Here is a 20,778-nt window from a genome sequence, read left to right on the forward strand (position 1 = left end):
TTAAAGCTTCTAGTACTACTGTTTTCTTGGGAATATATTTTTTGGGAGGGGGGCACTTGCAGATTGATTTTTTGGCACTTGCAGATGATTTTTGACCCTACAGAGAAGATCCATATTCTACAGTCCTCATTTGGTAAAAAAAAAAAAAAAATTGAATAAATGTGAGTTGTTTTGACTAAGGACTGTAGGATTTGACCCATCATACGCAGTTAGTCAGTAATTCAGTCTGAAGCAGTGCAAAAGCACAAAGAGAAATTTGTGAAGACGATTTTAATCTAAGTACTTGGTGTTAATTTACTTTACCACAAAAAATATTTCTCCCTTTGTCACCAGCTGCCTATCCTTGACATGCACATACAGGGGGACTCACAAAGCAGTATCCCTAAGGGTTGAGTCAGCAACTGCAAGTTGTGTTTTTTAAACAGATACAGAGAGAATGTGCTCTGTAGAACTAGGTATATGATTTTGTATACAAGGATTATACAGCTATGTCCCAATACATTTAACATATGTACAGTTTGTGTGTCTTTTCTTTGCCAAACAAAATGATATAAAATCTGGCCCTTCTGCTGGCAGATAGTGCTTTCAGCTCATGTATAAAATCATGTTAAACTTTTATTGTGGCAGGACTGGGGCATCCCACCAGCCCTGGGGGCTCAGCTAAGAGTGAAAAGTAAGGAACAGAACATCTCTTAAAGTGTCTGGAGCAGGGGTCAGCAACCTTTCAGAAGTGGTGTGCCAAGTCTTCATTTACACTCTAATGTAAGGTTTCGCGTGCCAGTATACATTTTTAATATTTTTAGAAAGGTCTCTTTCTATAAGTTATAATAACATCTGGGGAGGATGGCCAGTAGAGGAAAGGAGCTTGTCAATGTTTAAGAAGTTTCATTTAAAATTAAATTAAAATGCAGAGCCCCCCCCCCCCCAACCGGTGGCCAGGACCCAGGCAGTGTGAGTGCCACTGAAAATCAGCTCGCATGCTGCCTTTGGCACACGTGCCATAGGTTGCCCACCGCTGGTCTGGAGTATGGGAAGGATGTAAAGTAGAGCATGCAGGAGGTGAGAAAGGACAGGGCCTCAAAACTCTACTGAAGAGTATGTCAGGAAGAGAAAGAAATGGGACATCAGGGCCTAAATCATAAAGCTTGAGGGAGTTAAGAACAATTTGAGGGGAAAGTGGGTGTGAGGCAGGACAGGAGCCTTACATTCTCTCAGGGGAACATGCGGATGTGTGGCAGATGAATCTTGGGCATCAAAACCCCTGTCCTACACAAAGGTGTGAGAAGGAAGCATCTAGGACATCACGTTCCCTCCTGGGGAGCATGTGGGACGGCGGGTGTGAGACGAGGAAAGCGCCACACTGGAAGGGAAGCTCAGGCAGCGGAAGCTGCTGGGTTGTGCCTGCAATCGGTGCGTTGCCCCTTTAATTGTGTCCCCAGCCCTCGGGCGTCTCTGTCCAACGCCCACGTCAGCAAATACCTTTTGTTTCTCTCACGTTCGGGCTTCCATGGTTTGGGGCGGCGGGACCCGCAAATTGCATTGAAGCGGCAAAAAGCCCCAGCCCAGAGGTTTGGGGATCCCGCACCCACCTCCCGCTGTCCCCGGCTCAGCAGCTGCAGCCTGCGGAACCCAGCCGGTAAGTGGCGGCTCCGCACCACGCCGGCAGGCCGGACTGGGCGCTGGGGTTCGGGGGCTGAAATGGCCCCAGAGCGAGCCGAATACAAGGGGCAGCGAGCGGCTCCCGCTGGCTCTCAGACCCAAAGGGGGCTGGGGCCCTTCTGTGGACGCTCCCGGGCGCTCTCCAGAGCCGAGTTTCAGCCCCGAGCGAGCCGCGTTTGCAGAGAGACCTAAGCGGGCGCCATTTGCAGCCCCAGGCGCGGCTGCGAGGGGCCGCGGATGGCAACAAAGGGCTGGTGGGAAGCGGGAGCTCGGAGGCGGATGCGGGGCGAGAGGAGGCGGCCGTGGAGCAGGGCTCGCACGCAGCCAGCTGGGCAACGCCGGGCGGGCGGGCTCGCGGGGGCTCTGCGGGAGCCGCACAAAAGGAGAGGCGTGAGCCTGCGGAGAACCCCCCGGGAGCGAGCGGGTGTCGGAGCTCCAGCCACCCGGGCAGCCCGCAGGCTCCTGCCGGGCTTGCGCCCCACGGCGCGGTGGGGGCTGCAGGCTTCCCCGAGCCCCTGTCGGGCACTGGCGCCTCGGCCCCTGGGAAGGCGGCCGGCCCCGCCCGCCGGCCCGCCGCGGCCGAGGGTACTGCGGGCTCTAGTCGCTAGGCGCTGCTGCCCTTGTTCGCTGGGCGGGCGCGTCTCGCGCCGTCGGGCGTCCCTAACTCCCGGTGGGTGAAGGACCAATTCGGACCGGCCGCGCGGCTGAGTGACAGCGTCCTCTGCCAATGCCGTGGTGCCGGCGGTTTCGTGTCCATTGCGAGTTCGTGCGGCGGCTTTTCGCTGCAGCTTGGGTCCCCTGCGCCCAGAGGCTGTGACCGTAGTGGTGCTGATTTTGCTCCTCTCCTGCCTGTGCTAAGGTGGGCTGTTCCTCCGGAAAAAGAACGAACGGTCTCAGTGCATACTGCATCCTTCTATTTAATAATAATAATTAATAAAGCTGCTTTTAGAATTGGGTTCAGCAACTCTGGTTTACATGTAGCCTGTCAAGATTGTAATTTACTCTTCACTGTAGAGCAACGCTTCCTGTTACCCTTTTTTGGAATGGAGATATCTTCCCATCAGTTTCATCTCCTGCAGCAACTAAATGAGCAGCGCAAGCAAGACTTATTCTGTGACTGCTGTATTCTGGTTGAGGGGAAGGTCTTCAAAGCACATCGAAATGTGCTGTTTGCCAGTAGTGGTTATTTCAAAATGCTCCTTTCCCAGAGCTCAAAGGAGACAAATCAGCCAACCACAGCTTCCTTCCAGGCATTTTCTCCTGACACATTTACAGTTATTCTGGATTTTGTGTATTCTGGCAAACTCTCTCTCACTGGCCAGAATGTCATTGAGGTCATGTCAGCTGCTAGTTATCTTCAGATGACTGATGTTATTAGTGTTTGTAAGACTTTCATTAAGTCATCACTGGACATCAGTGAGAAGGAGAAGGATAGATATTTCAGCCTGTCAGACAAAGATGTAAATTCCAATGGTGTGGAACGCTCATGCTTGTATGGTGCTGATTGGAGAACAGAGAACAGTTCCCCGCATTCTCACTTAAATCCTGATCAAGGGACTTGTGTGATGAGTGGAAATGCTTGGAGCAATTTCAGCTACTATCCAACTTCTCAAAGAAATGCGCAGCAGCTGGCCAAACATGACCAAAGGCAGGATTCCATTAAAAAAACTAGACATTTAGGATTGCAACAATCTTCTGATATTCTCCATTATAAATCAAGCAAGCTTGAAGACCGATCCTCAGACCCCCCTAGCCACGTTTCTCAATCTGAGGAGGAAGTCCAAATTGACACAGAAATTGACTCTGCCCATGCTGGGTATCAGTATGGTCAGGGGTCTGACGTGATGCCAAGGAGCTTGGGTGTGGCACAGCAAGACCATGAATCACCCCATTCTTCTAGCAAGTCAAAGTCCTCAAAAGCAGATGAGCAATATGGCAACATGCCCTCAATTTTAGGTGTAATGGGAAGCTGGGCTGAAGGTAAGAGTTGGTCATTTATACCTCTCCCCTCAGTTCTTTCAAAAATGTTGTTGAATCTTTACTTATGAAAGTTACAATAGAAAATTTATATAACAATCTATTATATCACCAGCTCTATCAATAGGGAAATAGGTATGACTGCACCCAAAAGGCAGGGGGGAGGGAATACATTCAGCTGCATTGCCTAGAAAAGCAAGATTGGAAAGGAATATTCCCTATGTGGTACTACTCCATTATGGCTATGTACGGTACCTTTAAGTCACTAACTTTTGAATTGGTTTCAAGCTTTGGAAGGATTCCAAAATGGGGTGAGTTTCACAGAATTAGAGCTCTCACTACTTTTCCTCTCCCACTGTAATTCTGTTGCATTAACTCCAGTGCCCTTTGGTAGACACAGAAACAAAAGTCATGTATCAAAGGTATGCAGCAAACTATTAGGGACCTTGGGATAGGTTCTCAGCTAGGGTAAATCTGTAGAGCTGTTGACTTATATTCCCTTTATTTTTGCTACATCTTTCTTGAGATATGGTGACGAGAATGGAACACACTATTTCCTAGTGAGGGTGTACCACCTGACAGTATTATCTTTTTACATTAGTTTTTAATCCATTCCTTTTACATTCTAATACCTGTTGCTTTACTGTTGACTTCTGCTCAGTATGCAGCATCCCTGAGCAGTCCACAATGATACCCAGATCTCTCTTTCCTGGGGTTTTACAGTTAATGTGGAGCAAGGTAAGGTTCTAACTCATGAACTATGAGCTGTTTGTGAAAGTACGCTCTCAGTAGCTGATTTTAGCCCAAGCTCTCTTTTTAGAGAGAATATCACAGAGACTACTAGTTAGAGCTGGAACCAAAGTGGATTGTTGTTTTGTTTTTTTCCTAGGAAAGGTATGTAGGATCAAAGTCTTAAGTTCTTATAGAAGTATTAAAATTTTGGCAGAGACTGGCAGCTAAATCAAGCCAGCCTTTTCAGGTCTCAAACCTTCTGTGACTTTTTTTTTTTTTTTTTCTTTTTAAATTTAATTCTGTTGATTAAAACTTCTCCTATATCCATGTTCCCAAAATATCTTTTGAAATTATACTCTAATAATTGTACTCTCTTGTGAGTTTTTGCTTTATCACCTCTTCCTTTGGTCACAATTAGTAATGCACAATAACTATAATGTTCTGCCAACTATTGGGCGATACAGGTAAAGTCTTCCAGAGAATACATATCTTTACAAAATTCAAGTTTTAAGTGGCAGACAACCAAACACTAGAGATCAGATACATGATCACTTAAGATTTACCAACCAAAGATTCCTGTGGAAGTGAAGGGTATCAGAATGCAGTTTTTTATCCTGTTTCACATTCTGGGAAGGCACTGGCATGAATCTTAGGAACAAAGAAGCAATAGAGCAGAAGTAGATGTTGGGATTCCCTCCGAGACCTCTTCCACTTGACTTATCCAGAACAACTGATCCAATTCTAGAAGAAAACTTCATCCAGTTTTTTGGGATCCAAAATCTCAGTTTGACTCTAGCTGGTCACTCAGATTACTTTTAGGATGTAACAGCTCTATGCCCACGCTAGCCAGGCCCAGGCCCAGACCCAGGGGTTTTAGGTACAGGATTATACCACAATTCTACATCGTATCACACAGTACACAGTTTCCTATCTACTAACATTTATGCTTCTTGAATCTAATTGGTTTACATAGTGTACGGATCAAGTAAGGACCAATCATGTTGCAGATTGTGTAAAGACCAATCGCTTACATCCTCACCTGACTTACATTTCAAGCTTATCAGTTCACCATGTTCCCACTTATCGCAACTAGCCCAAAAACACCATCTCCAGCACATAGCTTGTCACACCCTTGTTTACAGTTTAACCTTGCACTCAAATCAAGCTATAGGCAAGTTTACTCATGCCCAAGTTCTATGCTAATAGTAGGGAATCTTGTTCCTCAAAACTGTTTTACTCTTAATTGCACATCACCAGTCAAGGAACACTCTCCCTGCCCCCATCATGCTTTTTTTAAATAGCCTGTGGAGGAAGAGAGGGAGGTCATGGTGATGACAACGTTATAATGTGGTGGAAGGGCATAGCAATAGGAGGAAAGATACCTGTGTTCTATTTCCGGATGTACTGCTGACTTGCTGTATGATCTTGGGCAAACCATTTAGGTCCCAATCCTGTAAATACTGAAGTCAATTAACTCTAAACATGTGGATAGTCCTATTAAGTATAAAAAAGTCTTTTTGAAGGATTGGGGCCTAAAGCTGTTTATCTGTAAAATGGGGATAATAATGTTTGTTTACTGGTGAAAACCATTATGAAAGTGCTATGTAGTTGTTTGCCATTGATATATATACTTTATTTTTTTATTTTTTTTTTCAATTTTTAGGTCAACTCCCTGACATTTTTTGTTAGTTAGTGCTTTGGCATTTCAACTTGTTTCATGCCTCAAAAATAAAATAACTTTGTATATTTACGCCTCAGTTCTTCTGCCTTGATCTGCTGGCAGTGGAGCTGTACAGTATTAACTAGTAGAAACACTAATCTTTCAGACACTAACATTACAAAAGTAGTAATTTTGAATGGCTTAAATAGCTATCTTATCAAACTGTATTGTTACTATAATCAAAGTGTTTGTCCAGACTGGCTTATAAACACTAACCCTTCAAAATAAACTTCAGTGACTCCCTAGTTTCATCCTGCAAGTTAGGTCAATATCCTTTGTTTTTATTCTTATCCATTTTAGTAGAGCCAATTGTCAAGACCTTTTCTTTTATTCTACTGCTATATATTTAACATGAAAAAATGATGACATCCTGTGGAACTGAAGGGTTGACTTTGAAAGATTTGTGATGTTAATTCACTCTTGCAGAACTGTGTGTTGTTTTCATTCTGATAGCTCTGCTGATTTTCATAGTCAGCATAATTTATAAATTAGACAAAGTGTCTTTTAGAATTTGTCACATTATTGGACCTGTTATGACTTTTTCAGATATTTAATAGGATTGTTTTGTAACAGATGATCTGCCCAGGATGAGATTCAAGTGCCCATTCTGCACTCATGTGGTGAAGCGAAAAGCAGACCTAAAGCGCCACCTTCGTTGCCATACAGGAGAACGACCTTATCCATGTGAGGCATGTGGGAAAAGATTTAGCAGGCTAGACCATCTAAGTAGCCATTTTCGAACAGTATGTATTTTAGACAAAGACTGCATGGTTTCATTTAATGTGTGTACAAGTGTATGTCTTGGAATATAATGTAGTATGGCTGCATATTATTTTAAGTTACTCAATCTGCTTGGCATGATTATGCCAGTTTTCTTAAAGCAAGGTTAATATAAAACGGCACTCTAGTGGTTTATAAACATGTCGACTTGAAATTTAATCCTCTTGGAAATTTAATCATCCTTGTTTAGAGGGCCTGCAAAAGGGCTATATAAAATTCAAGACCTCAGAATAGGGCATAGGCCTTGTGTGAGCCCTTTGGAGATGAGTGAATGTCACTCAAAAGGAGTTGAAAGTAGTTTTTGGCACTACTCTTGCCCCATCAATTTCTTTGTTTTAAAAATCACTTCTCCCTCTTCCCTGTTGCTCTGTGAAAAACTCGTATAAATGAGGAAACAAACTGACTAACCAATTTGACAATACATAAAGTAAAGAAAAATTCTGTATTTTCAGTTTAAATATTAGTACAGTAGCAGGTAGACTTGCACACAAGTGTAGCGCTCTTAAATTTTGGTTTTGTTCCTTTAATACCTATTTAATTGTGTTGTTTTTTTTTTTTTTTCTTTTAAAATAAGTTCAGGAATCAGGTAAAACTGGTGGTACTGGGGAGATAAGCTGTAATACCTGAAAAGGGATGCATTCAACAGAGAAGTAGAAAAGGGATCTGGCAGGGTAATTGGAGGACCTAGAGCAACTGCAGCTGCGCCACTGGCTGAGAGGAGGAGCTGCATGTGGTAACAGGTGGGAAAAGTAGGAGTGAAGACACAGGGTGAGGGGAATATCTTAAGTTATCCCAGAGAGCAAGCTCTTTAGAGAGGGATATACTGTGGTGTGAAAGCACTATAATCCTTTTGATATTTTAAGCTATTCCTGTTCTATCATTTTAATGGTTTCATAATGAAAATTAAAATCATGTACTTGTTTCCTTTTTACAATTGTCCTGTAGGCCTTTACCATAGATTAAAAAGCCTTACTACAGTATATGGTGTACATTTTAATGTACATACATCAAACAATTTATTTAAGACTGAAATAGCTGTGTATTAGACTATTTTTTAACATGGGTATCCATGCTTATATGCATATACGTACAGTGAGTATTAGCAAATCACATAAAGGTAGCACTGAGGACTAGACACAGTGACCTTCTTTCTACTCCTTCCCCCGCCCTCCCCCAAAAAAAGACTACCACTCAAACCAGAGGATTTCATTAACTGTCAACTCACCTCAATTCAGGCCCAAAGCTAACTGTTTTCCAAACACATTTGCCATCTTCTCATTTATATTGTCAAAAAGTTAATCGGAAAAATAAATAATTAAACTTGCTATTTACACTTAAGGAATTAATCCTACATCCATCTTAATGAATGAATAATTATTTTGTGTCACATATTGGGTTCATGTTTTTGGACCCTGACAGGTTGAAAATTATGTATGTTGATAATCTATAGATCTTTAGGCCAATTACAGAAAGATGAAAGTAGGTGATCTGTGACAGAAAACTCTGGTATACATACACACAAGCCTGTATGCTTTTTCTCTTCATATTTTTATTTGGTAACTTTTGTATAGGAAATTGAAATATCAAATTGTTGAATGAGCACATATCTGTCATACTACTTCATTAACAAATCACAATTTTTTGTTGCCTTTTTTTATTTTTTTTTAATTCCCAGTTATGACATAATGAAGCCAGAACTCAGTTCACAGGGGTGGTTAGAATTTTGCTAAGCTGCCTGGATTTTTAACATTAAAAGTTTAACTTCCCAACCAGGCCTGTCCTCGAGGACAGAATTATAAACTTTAAACAGAGACAGAACTTTTCAAAAAAGGCAAGTGCTCTGTACTGTTGAGATCACAACATAGGGCTTTCAGCTCTCCTGTGAAATCTCCTTTTGGGCTGCCCAGTAGGTTTGTTTAAATCAGCCTAAATTAATTTCTTTCTTTATATACCTGTGAAGCACAAAGTTGTCAAATGATATTTGACTGCCTCCTCACAAAACAAAAATTGTTTGGCTCTCCTACTCTGAGGAAAATATCAGCTTTTATCCACTTCAATTTTCACAGATTCATCAGGCCTGTAAGCCAATCTGCAGAAAGTGTAAGCGCCATGTGACTGAGCTGACGGGACAAGTGGTGCAAGAGGGGACAAGACGTTACAGACTCTGTAATGAGTGTCTGGCTGAAGCTGGTATAGACAGCATCCGCATTGACTTGGAGGCTGAACCACAGCTTGAATTTCCACAAGAAGGGGATAAAGATTCCAGGTGGCACTACAGTGAAGACAACAGATCTGATGTGGAGATTGTGGAGGATGGGTCTACTGACTTGGTCATCCAACAGGTTGATGATAGTGAAGATGAAGCAGAAGAACAGGAAGTAAAGCCAAATATTAGGTAGTTGTGAGTGAACTGAGAATTAGTAAATCTCCCCTCTTACATTGACTTCCAGTGTCTTGATCATTAGCTCCCAACCAGCCTGTTATTAATATACGAAGATCTCCTATATTGGCTTCTTATGAACTTGCATGCATTTATGGACATGCCATTGAGTCCATTTTGAATTTTGTTACGCAAAGTATCGATATTTTGCTTCATTAGAAAGAATCCATCTTGAGATGGAATAATGGATGAACAATGAAACTGAACTACTACGATAACTTTATAGCAGACAGTAGTTCCCTTCTCAAACCTTTTTCACTGTGTGTGTGTGGGGGGGGGGAAAACACTTTAAAACTTCACACTTCACTGTAAATTACCCTATTTTAAACTTTTATAGGTGGTGGGGGGTGGGGGAGAGCGGAGTTTATATCCAGTATCACCTGGTGACAGCTAAATATAACAAGGTAGCCCAGTATAGAACATAAACAATCTTCTTTAAAATACAGAAATGAGGGTGCCCTTCCATGGAATTTAATAATTTCTTGATATCAAGTTTAGAGAAGCTAGGAAAAGTTTTCAGAAATATTGTATATAAAATGTTTTAGATGTGATAGCACATATCTGGAAAAGCACTTTTTTGTAAAACTTCTTCTAATAAGAAAAAAAAAAAAAAAAAAAAACAGTAGCAGACCATTCATTCAGGAAAACTTTTCCCCAGAAAATAAACAAATGGATATAACTTCTAGTCAATGCATCACAAATCAAGTGATATCTGAGATAAATCATTAATTGATACCGCTCAATGTCTTATTCACTCTGAAAATCGGGAATACTCATTCTTCCCGTCAGAATGCACTCAGTCTTTTGTTAACTACCGAAGGAAAGCAATTTTTTAAAGTAATGCATTTTTGTACTTCTCAAAAGTGCCAAACTGACATGACTGAGAATTGTATGTAGTGTAGCTGTGTCAGTCCCAGGATATTTAGAAAGACAAGGTGAGTGAAGTAATATCTTTTATTGGACCAATTTACGTTGGTGAGAGAGACAATCTTTCAAGCCACAGAGCTCTGACCTGAATAACAGCTCTGTGTTGCTCAAAAACTTGTTACTCTCACCAACAGAAATGTGTCCAATAAAAGATATTTCCTTGTTCACCATGACTCAGATTTGTTAGTTATTAGAACAGGTACTGCACTATCAATAGCAGTTCAAGCTTCCCAAAACTACTGTAAAGGAAACACCTTTGGGGTGAAAAGGGTTGTTTTAGCCTTCATGCTAGTTCCTTCCTTGTCCCCTCATTACATTATCAACAATGGTGTCACAGCTAACTAACCTGTACACCTGGTAATTAGAAACTGAACTAATACCAACTAATTTTAATCTAAGCCACTGAATATTTTCGTCTATAGTGATCTGTACTCAATTTGAACTGGTGAGTTTAAGGTAAAAGGGTCCCCACGTACTTACTGTTCCCAAAGTCATTCAGTCACCAGGAGAACCTTGTGGTCTTCTTTTTCTGAGCTTTCTCAGTGAACAGTATACACTGAAAACCATACATACAATTGGTTACTTTGCCTGCAATTAGAATACAAGAGGTGATTAGTGCCAACCAGAAAATGCTGCTGAGAAAAAATAAGCCACTTTTACTCTCTGATGTAGTGAGTTAACCAACACTGCAAATGTGAAACAAACACACGCCTGCTACTAATGTGCTCTTCTACAATCTTGGACAGAAATAATTTAAAGATAATTGGACATAATTATTAAAAGTTTCATCCTGCCCTCATGGAAATTACTGGTGTTATCATTTATTTCAGTGGGTGCAGGATTATGCCCTAAATTTCTGTTTTCCATAAATCTTCCTTGACTGAATTTTTCTCTGATACAACCTGCAATTTACTATCTCTTTGCACTATATCAATAAGCATGCTTGCCTGACATCTGGATTAACTACAGCAACATTACAAATGTGTACTATTGTAACCTCTCTACCCATTTACATTTTTAAAAAGCACTACTTGAAATCCACTTATGTAAAGATGCATAATCTTAATATCTGCATTACCTGAGAGAGCATCATTTTCTTTTTGGGATGTTGATGGCTAGCGGGAATGTTAAATGAAAACCTGGGCAATGCCTTCCTGGAGATCATAGTCTGGGTCCTAAATTTCTACACTGGCAGAGGCCGAGGGCAGTCCAGGAGTAGCATGTTCATATTCTAGGGAGAGGAATACCCTCTTTTACCTTTGTCTGCCTCAGAAACAGTGTTAACTGTCTGCAGAGAAAGTCTTGTCCATTCTTTTTCATATGGAAGAATGGGATGACCAGAGGTGGACTCAGATAAAACAGGGAAGTGAAAGGAGATTGCTTCGGGACTCCAATAGCAGATTTTAATTTTAATTATTCCAGATTTCCCCCTGCTATCACCTTTCAAAATTTGTTTTATGTTCCTTTTCACGCAGAAATTTGCACAAGGGGTTTGCTCTGAAACTGCACAGAAAACTCTTGAAGTTTTCCACCTTGACAAAACTCCTGTAGTGGCTGGCAGAGGCAAGAAATCCAAGCAGAGTTCTTCCATTTCTGCCAGAACTCATAATACACTACAATTAAAACTTTGTAAAACATTGCATGACCAACCTGAACTAACTTTCAGACCTAACAAAGGAATATGTATAGAGAGACTGAATAGCTTCAGAGAGCAGTTCATTTAGTAATTTGCTAACAGAAACCTGATTTAGAGGTCAGAGGGAAAACTGTTCAATCAGTTCAAGCCACAATAAATTCCAGGTAGTAATAAATTCCACTGTGCCAGAATATTGAGCGATCACAGCAGGAGAGGGCTTTGGGATCACCCATATAACCTGGGCTACATCTGCTGAGGATGACATCTAATATGTAGCCTATTGCAGTGGTTTTCAAACTGCGGGTCGCAACCCAGTACTGGGTCACAGTGGCTCTATTCAGCACTGCCGACTTGGCCGTTAAAAGTCCCTACCTATTTTGACACCATGCTGCGCCCTGGAAGCACCCAGCAGCAGGTCCAGCTCATAGGCAGGGGGACCATGTGGCTCTGCCCCTGCCCTGAGCACTGGCCCAGCCAATGGAAGCTGGAGAGGGAGGGGGAGGTGCCTGCAGGCAAGAGCCATGCAGAGCCGCTTGCGTACCTCTGCCTAGAAGCCTGACCTGATGCTGGCCGTTTCTGAGACTCAGTGTGGTCTGCAGTGCCAGGATAAGCAGGAAGCCTGCCTTAGTGCCATCGCTGACCAGGAGCTGCCTGATGTAACTACATACCCCAATCCCCTGCCCCACCCTGAGGCCCTCCAAACCTGGAGCCCCTTCCTGCACCCCAAACCCTCCTCCCCAGCCCCACCCCAGAGCCTGAATCCCCATCCCAATGCCCTGACTGTCTCCTCCACCCCTGCCCCAACTCCGAGCCCCTCCCAAATCCTCATCCCCAGCTCCGTTGGGTTGTGGGCATCAACAATTTTCTTCAACTCGGTTGTTAGAAAAAAGTTTGAAAACCACTGGTCTATTGGGTATGTGGGATTTTTCTTTTTAGAGCATAGAAACACTGGTCTGAGTCAGGATATTTGATTAGGAGGACATTTTATCTATTTCTAAGAGTGGTCAATAGCAGCTGCTTCAGAAGAAAGTACAAAACCCTTGTAATCGGCAGTTATGGAGCAACCTGCTCACATGAGGGAAATTTTTTCCCACTGCTGGGCAGTTAGTGGCTGGCAATGTCCTGACGCACAATGTTTCTACAGTTTTGTACATTTATCCTAGCTAATGTAACCTGATGTTTTTTTATTAGTCATGTTTAATCCATTTTGAAAATTTTATTAAGCTATGAGACTATCCTGAGGCAGTGATTTCAACAGGTAAACATGTTTTGTATTTTAAAGTATCAGTTTTATATTTGCCTTTTTAATTTGATTTATTGTTCACGTATTTTTGTACTGCAAAACAGGGTATACAGAAGTGCCTGACATTCTTTATCATTCATCATTTTACATAGTTTATCATGTTCCCTCTGTTCCTTTTCTAAATGTAAATGGTCCTAATTTTTTAAACATCTCCTCTCATGAAAACCTTTTGCTTCTAATCACTTTCTTTGCATGTTAGGTAGTAATGTCCTACAACTCTTCTCCAGAAGCCCCCTCTCTTTATGCCCAGAAAAAAAAACCCATAGCCCTGGCTGAGGGAATTTTAATGGAAATGAGGCTGATATCCTGCTGGCTTCATAGGTTACTTTTTGTATTGAACTGTCCTATCTGGCGAAATCAACTGATTGTAATACTCTCTTCTTGGTACTCTGCCAGACCACAGATAAGTCAGCTGACTTCCTGCACCTCTAAACACCTTGAGAAGGCTGCTCACAATTGTTGAATTAACTTCCTCTCCTGTCAAGGACATGACTGGGACATGGGCGGTCGTGCCTAATGGTCAGAGCTATGGGGGTAGCCAGGCCTAGAGGTTAGAATGGAGCCAAGTTGGAGTCAAGACTCAGTGTCATGGGACACGTAGGGGAAGAGCAAGAGCAGAGCTGAGGGGCAGAGCCGGGGATCAGAAGCCAAATGCCAGAGCCAATGGGTGAGCCAGAGATGGGTCAGGAAGCGGACCCAGACTTGTCAAGGATGGAAAAGGGCAGGGAGAGGAGCAGGCAGAGGAAGCAGGACCAAGCGCAACTGCAGTTAGGGAATGCACTGAGCAGTAAGAAAACCCTGCCTGCTGCTGGGTTAAATAGTAATTAGCTCTACCTCTCCATCAATTACATAGTCTGTTAGGATCAGCTGTGTCCAGTGTGGTGTTAGGAGACTGTCCCTGCTGAAACTGGCTCCCTGACAGTACTTCCCCCACCCAAGGTGCCTTCCAAGGGCCTTTGGGCCTGGTCTTTCTGGCTACTTGCCTTTCACCAGGAGTATGAGCTCCGGAGCATGGACATTCCCTTCTGGTTCCCAAGATTGTTATTTGTGGCCATAATCCTCCCACTCCACCAGGTAGTAAAGTCAACTCAGATTCACTTAGAATCCAGGATTTCTCAGACCCTGAACCTCCATGGGAGAGGGTAGTGGAGTGGGGCAGCCAGGGAAAAGATTTTCTGTGTAAGATTTCAGGGGGTCATGTGAAAAACTGGATGGACTTTCAGAGATTTGGGCAGCTGGCTTCGGCACGCTACCCAGTTATTTGTTCAGTAATCTTGAATGAACCCATGTATTGACAGTCTAATTTTGCATATGGGCAGGAGGATTTGAGATTTCCCCACAGTAAGTGTTCGTGCAACTTGGTGGCTTTGGTTAGCGTGACGTTTATATGTTTCCTTGGCAGCTTCCAGATGCTTTGTAAGTTCCTGGATAACTTGGTGAAAGTGGATAATGAGATCTGTTGCAGTGGGAACTTGAGAGTCTTCAGGAGTGACTAGATTGAGATGAGGGTGAAAACTAATGGGTATAAAATGGACTGTGTTTGATGGAGGTATAGATGGAGTTACTGTAAGCAACTTTGGCATATGGCAGGAAAGTGACTCAGTCTTCTTGGCGGTAGTTAAAGAAGCATGGACAGTATCGCTTGAGGATTTGATTTAACTGCTCCATCTGGCTGTTGGTCTGCAGGTGGTAGGCTGAGTAGACGAAGAGTTCAATTCCAGAAGTATAGAGTTTGCACCAGAACTGGCAAGTGAGTTGTGGACCGCGATCCAACACTATTCTAGTTGACAATCTGTGGAGATGGAAAAACATGGTTTAGGAAAAGGGAAGGCTGCTTCCTCAGTGATGGAGAGAGTGAAAAGAAATAGCGTGATCAGCTACAGGCAGGATGACGGTGTAACCTTGAGAGCGAGATTGTTCTACAATGAAGTCCAACGAGACCACACACCAGGGCTGAGGTGGGGTGGGCAGAAGCAAGAGTAGAACAAGCAGTTTAGCATGTGAGTACTTGCTCTGAAAGCAGAGGTTGCAGGAGCTGGCTTTTTTTTTTCCACGTCACAACTCACCCCGGCCATCAGAAACTTCATACCACCAAGTTTGGAGACTTATGGAAGCCAAAATGGCCAGCTACTGGTATACCTTGGCAAATTCTCAAACACTTCAAGTCTGGGTTGACCTGGAATGTAAAAGCACTTCTCATGATACAGTAGAGCATCGTGCAAATGGAAATTTGAGTTGCACAGGGTGTTAGAGGTATCAACCCTCTGACAGATTTTGGCCACTTGCTGGTCTTTAGGGAGTAGTGTTTGAATAAGGGACAGCAAATCCTGGGCTGTGGTTCCACAAAATTAGCTGATTGTAGCACAGTGGCTCAGGAAGCAGGGTTCAGTTCGGCGTATTCGTCCTTGTGGGAAAGGGCATCTGCTTTCCCATTTTGTGACCCAGGGTGGTAGGTAATGATGAAATCAAGGCTGGTAAAGAAAAGTGGCCAATGGATCTGCCACTGATTTAAGATTATGGGCCATTCAAAGATACTCTAAGTTCTTTGAATCAGTAAGGACCTGGACTGTGTACCAACCCCACTCCAAAAGATTTCTCCATTCTTCTAATGCTGTTTTGATTGTGAGCAGCAAATCGTTCCAGATACCATAGTTTTTCAGCAGTGGTTAGTTTACAGGAATAATATACACAAGGATGGAGTTGGTTATGTGAGCCTGCATTTTGCAAAAGTACAGCCCTGATTGCGAAGTTTGAGGTATCTGCTTCCACAGTAAAAGGTTTGACAGAGTCTGAACACACAAGGACAGGAGCTGAAGTCAAACCTTTATTTAGCTGATTGAAGGCTGATCATATCTCTGCCAACCAGACAAAACAAAACTTTTTGGAGGAGTGCAGTTACCACTGATGCTAGCTGGGAGAAGCCTTTCATGAAGTACCAACAAATATTGGCAAATACAAGAAATTGCTAAACTTCCTTGACATCCTTTTGGGGCGTTCCACATACTGATGGCAGACACTTTCCATGGGTCCATTGTTAGGCTCCCTGGAGAAATTATGTAACTGGGGAACTTGTTAGTGTCCTTGTCAAATTCACATTTCTTCAGTGTGGCATAGAAGTCATTCTGGTGAAGTCTGACAAGGACAAGGCAAACATGTTCCTCATGTAGCTTCTGATTTTTGGAGAAGAGAAGAATATAATCTAAACAGAGAACAAAATCAAACCAGCACATCCCAGAAAATTTTGTACACAAAATGCTGAAATGTAGCCAGAGTGTTACACAGCCCAAATGGCATATCTAAGTACTCAAAATGTCCATATTAAGTGTAGAATGCTGTCTTCCATTTAGCATTGGCTGCTAAGTGCCAGAATTCGGCCGCTAAGTGCCAGAATTCCACAGAAAACCTGATGACTGGCCATTCACCTGGCATAGATTCTGAAGCACGCTCTCCGAAGAGCAGACAAAATACAGGTCATCGAAAACAATCACCAGGGCTCAGATAAATTCCTCAAGTTGCTTCAGCAGGGTACTGGAAGTCTCCAGGAGCGGGAGGATGCCCAAGCCAGGGCCTCCCTGATTAACAGGGTGATAAGCCCCACTTGTACCTGGTCAGTGGGAAATGACAGGGGTCATAGCATGAACAGGAGCCAGCATTGACTCAGGAAGCTTCAAAAATTCACACGGTCACCAGCAGAAATCTTTGGTTCACAAGGCACCTGGGTAGGAAGATCTGTGCCTGCATGGCCATGATCTTGGTCTGCAACCTCTGCAAGGTGCCCATTACCTCTGTCAGGAAGAGGGAGGTCCTAATGGGGTTCAACCTCACAGCCAAGCCCAGTCTTTGGTCTTTCTCTCTTGGGCTTCTCAAACTCTCAAGGACACAGCTGGGAGATGGGTGTTCAGACCTAATAGTCAGAGCCATGGGGGATGCTAGTCTGGAGTTTAGAGCAAAGCTGAGCTGGAGTCAAGAATTGGGGCCATGGGACATGTGGGTGCAGAGTTGAAAGCAGAGCATCAGAACCAGCCAAATGCCTGAGCCAATGGGTGAGCTGGAGACTTGATCAGGAGGCAAAGTCAGGGGTCAGAACCACAGGTGTCAAGGATGAAGAAAGGTAGGGGCTGAACTGGGCACAAGAGCAGGTGAGGCAGGAGCAGGCACAGGAAGCATGACCAACCGCAGCTGCAGGCAGGGAATGCATTGAGCAGCCAGTGATCTCTGGCTGTCACTGAGTTCAACAATAGGTAAGTCTGCCCCTCCATCAATCTATCAATCAGGCAGCCCCTGTCTGATCAGCTGTGTCTAGTATGTTACTAGGAGACTGCCACCATTGCAGCTGGCTCCCTACTACTAACTCCTACACCCACTACAAATGGGCTTCTGTCCTCTTCACTCAAACTGCTTTCACCAAAGTCTCCACTGACCTCTTCTTGAGTAATTCTCCATGACACTATTCCATCTTGTTTCAACTTGATCTTTTCCACTCCCTTTTGATACTGTTAATCGCTTTCTTCTCATGGACATTCTGTCCTCACGCTGGTTTTCTTCTTACTTTTTGACCAATCCTTCAGCATCTGTTTCAGCAAATCCTCTTCCTTCCCCCTACCGCCCTCTATGGAGGATGCTCACGGCTTTGTCCTGAGCCCTCTCTTCTTTTTCACCTACACCTTGTCATCGGGAGACCTCATCTGTTCTTCTGTATGCTGATTACTCTGTTCTAGTGTGGAGAAATAGACTCTTCTTCCTCTGTTCAATCTCTCATCACTCACTGGCATTTCATTGTAGGTGGCCTGCACTCCTTTCAAACTTCATTGCCAAAACTGAATTCTAAATCTTTTCTTCATCCCCACCCCATCTCCATTCCTGAGCAACACCTCAGTTCTTCCTGTCACCTAATCTGCAATCTCCAGGTCACCTTTGATTTCCGCCCCCCCCCCCCCGTCTTTCTCCCTGCACATACAGTCCATAGCCAAGTCTGTCACTAAAACTCTGTCTTTCTTATCTCAGCAGCCAAATCACTTGTCCATTCCCTAAGATTGGGGGGAAATGAACACCAACCACAGGAGGAACTAGACAGTGAGCCTCCCTCTGACTTCTTAAAAGTGTATCCTACTTAAAGTGAGAAGTATAGCCATCAGTGCAATGAATGCTGATTTAGTAGGTTAATGGACACTTTCTACATAATTCTCAATGGAAAAAAATGGTAGATACCAATGGCAAAACTACAAACCTACTGTTTTCTCACGTACATCTCATTGTCCTCTATATACTCTTATCAGTTTTTTATAAAGGCTAGACCCATACCATGTTTCAGGGCATGCCCCAATTGCTAAATGATTAGTTAGGAAGAAGCTTCAGCTGTGAGCAATTTATTTCATAATTGTTCACTACAGGGTTTCTTGCTCCACCCTCTGAAGCATTTGGTGATGCTGCTCACTTTGAGTGTCTAGACAGATTATCTATTGGTGAGAGTCTGTATGTTAATTCCTATTTTCCTCTCTTTCCCTATTTCTCCACATCTCTCTTCTATCTTGGCATGCTCGCAACCACAGTCACACAGGAGTACTAATTTGGAGCATCTTGCAGTATGCACTGAGCAGGATCATGCTATTTGTATTGTGGCTATGGTTCACAAGCAGGCTGGATGCTAAATCTATAACAGTCTCAACTTCTGAAGATCTTCTAGTATGCAGATCTCAGCTTCATTGTTTCCAGGACACCACTTACAAAATGTTAGAAAGCAAATGCAGAATAGAGCCTTCATTATGATTTTTTTCACCTAGCTTCAGAAGAGATGTTTGTTCTTGATTTTTCTTATCAACAAGAAACTGTCATCATTCTAAGTAATTAACATACTTCGGACTTACACAACCTTTCAACCCAATGTTTCACGAATTGTTATGTAACTAACATCCTTCGATTCCAGTCAGATTAATAGTTCCACAAAGGGTAATTTACTTAAATTGACTTTTAAAGATGAGTTGTAAAAAACAAAACCTGACACTAACTGAATATAGTGATATGCTGAATTCCTTACATACTAAGGATAAGAGGAATGTTCAACAAAGTTATTTTGAATGCATTAGCTGCCCAGAAGCTGCTTATTATTATTCCTTCTCCTCTACAATGTATTATATTATACCTGCTATCTAAGGTCACTGAATGAGAGGCCTTTTCCAGACTGGGAGAAAATGGTGCTTTTTCAATCTAGTTAGCTCAGTCAAGCTATTGAAAACCTCACTTAATACTGTTTTCCCTTTGCACTGAGCAGTTAGCCAAAATTCAGGGACTTGCAGAGTTGTTTTAGAATGAGAAATTGGTGATATGAGCCAGATACAAGTCTTAGTGTACTATTATTTTTGCAAAAAAGGTACATAATGTCTTGTTTCCCTGAACACACTAACAAACCACAGCAGGCAGTTTCTTTTCTCAGAAATCCCCAAGTCTGCCATTTCAGTGAGTACAGTCGCCAAGAAACCATGTCCCTTTGCTTCCGTTCAGGGTCATGCTTGCAACTCCTTGTCCCGTCTGGCTTTTTGTCTCCAACACACACTACCTGCAGCTGATATCCTCACCTAGAACCTGCATTTGCAATCAGGATTAGCACTCTATACAAATTAGCTCCAAATCCCGTAGCTATTCTTACTACATAAAGTTGCTTGATTGTCCCATCCTCCTTTTGAGCTTGAAAATGCTTGGCACACCCATTAGCTTCAGGGAAGTCTGAGATGGTCTATGGACCCAAGACTCCTCCACAGGTAGCCATTAACACCTTTCAGCATAATATGAATATAGGTTTTAATATTTAGGCTCTATCTTGACCTGCAAAAATCACTATAAAGGTGTTAGACTGTATCTATGTTAGTATTAAGTGGGATTTTCAATTGATTTAAACTTGTTCAATTAAGATAACTTAATTTGGAGAGGGGGGTACCTTTTTCTCCTAATCTAGACAAGACCACAAATAAGCATCAGAGAAGTTAAGTGATGGACTGTGGGGTTTATTTAATATGTGTAATGAGTTTGAAGACTAAATTGGGGTACAACAAAGTAAGGTAACTAAAACCATGTGGCTTCAGTGGACTACTGGGGTCAGACAACAGTAACACATTGCATGATTTTGTTCTACATACAGTGGGAGGCAGATGTGTGATTTCTGACCGTTTTAAAAAGAAATGTAGATTATACATCCAGTGCCCAAATAGTTTATTTTGTGTGTCTTTCATTGTTCATAAACAAAATGAACTAAAAGACAGTTGTCAGGACAGTACTTAAATACCTTTCAAACAAGCTGTAACAGATTATAGGGATTCCAGCTGAGATGAAGCATTTAAAAGGGGATCAGGTGTCAATTTCTTAATGTATATAGAATATCTCAGGAATGACCAAGGAAGATGGGCAGAGAACTACTGCTACTGCTACTGGAACACTACAAAAGAAGGGCCACATGATCTGAGTACCCATTTGCTAAACCAAAATTATGGACAGAATGAAAATGACCTTTTTATAATTTTAGCAAGTGTACAGCTGTGAACCTGAAACTTCCAAATCTCATCTACTAAATTGTGTTTCAATACAATCTCTTCCCTCCCCCTTAAGAATTTCCT

The 20,778-nt window shown here is 42.6% G+C and overlaps 2 protein-coding genes across 3 annotated transcripts in view; one reads left to right on the forward strand and one right to left on the reverse strand.

Moving 5' to 3' along the window:
* The first annotated feature begins 1,366 nt into the window (after positions 1 to 1,366).
* Positions 1,367 to 13,333, forward strand: LOC116829134 (zinc finger and BTB domain-containing protein 8A-like). Of its 2 annotated transcripts, XR_004374685.2 has the most exons (5): positions 1,542 to 1,636; positions 2,674 to 3,639; positions 6,662 to 6,831; positions 7,443 to 7,608; positions 8,935 to 9,020. XR_004374685.2 is itself a non-coding variant. In XM_032787779.2 (4 exons), exons 2-4 carry the CDS (start codon positions 2,703 to 2,705, stop codon positions 9,265 to 9,267), a joined length of 1,440 nt encoding a protein of 479 aa, XP_032643670.1. In that variant the 5' UTR covers positions 1,367 to 1,636; positions 2,674 to 2,702; the 3' UTR covers positions 9,268 to 13,333. The 2 variants fall into 2 exon arrangements, 1 of the variants encoding a protein (XP_032643670.1); XM_032787779.2 differs by lacking the exon at positions 7,443 to 7,608 and having other exon boundaries at positions 1,367 to 1,636; positions 8,935 to 13,333.
* ZBTB8OS (zinc finger and BTB domain containing 8 opposite strand) overlaps positions 9,127 to 20,778 on the reverse strand; it is a 41,202-nt gene continuing 29,550 nt past the window's right edge. Inside the window, exons 7-8 of the mRNA XM_032787780.2 lie at positions 10,716 to 10,823; positions 9,127 to 9,194 (exon numbers count right to left, since the gene is read on the reverse strand). Coding sequence (XP_032643671.1) covers positions 10,735 to 10,823 — 89 coding nt within the window. The 3' untranslated portion in view covers positions 9,127 to 9,194; positions 10,716 to 10,734. The remainder of the gene's footprint in view (positions 9,195 to 10,715; positions 10,824 to 20,778) is intronic.

This window comes from Chelonoidis abingdonii, chromosome 25 (assembly GCF_003597395.2).
Source record: "Chelonoidis abingdonii isolate Lonesome George chromosome 25, CheloAbing_2.0, whole genome shotgun sequence".
In the NCBI taxonomy this organism is placed as follows: Eukaryota; Metazoa; Chordata; order Testudines; family Testudinidae; genus Chelonoidis; species Chelonoidis abingdonii.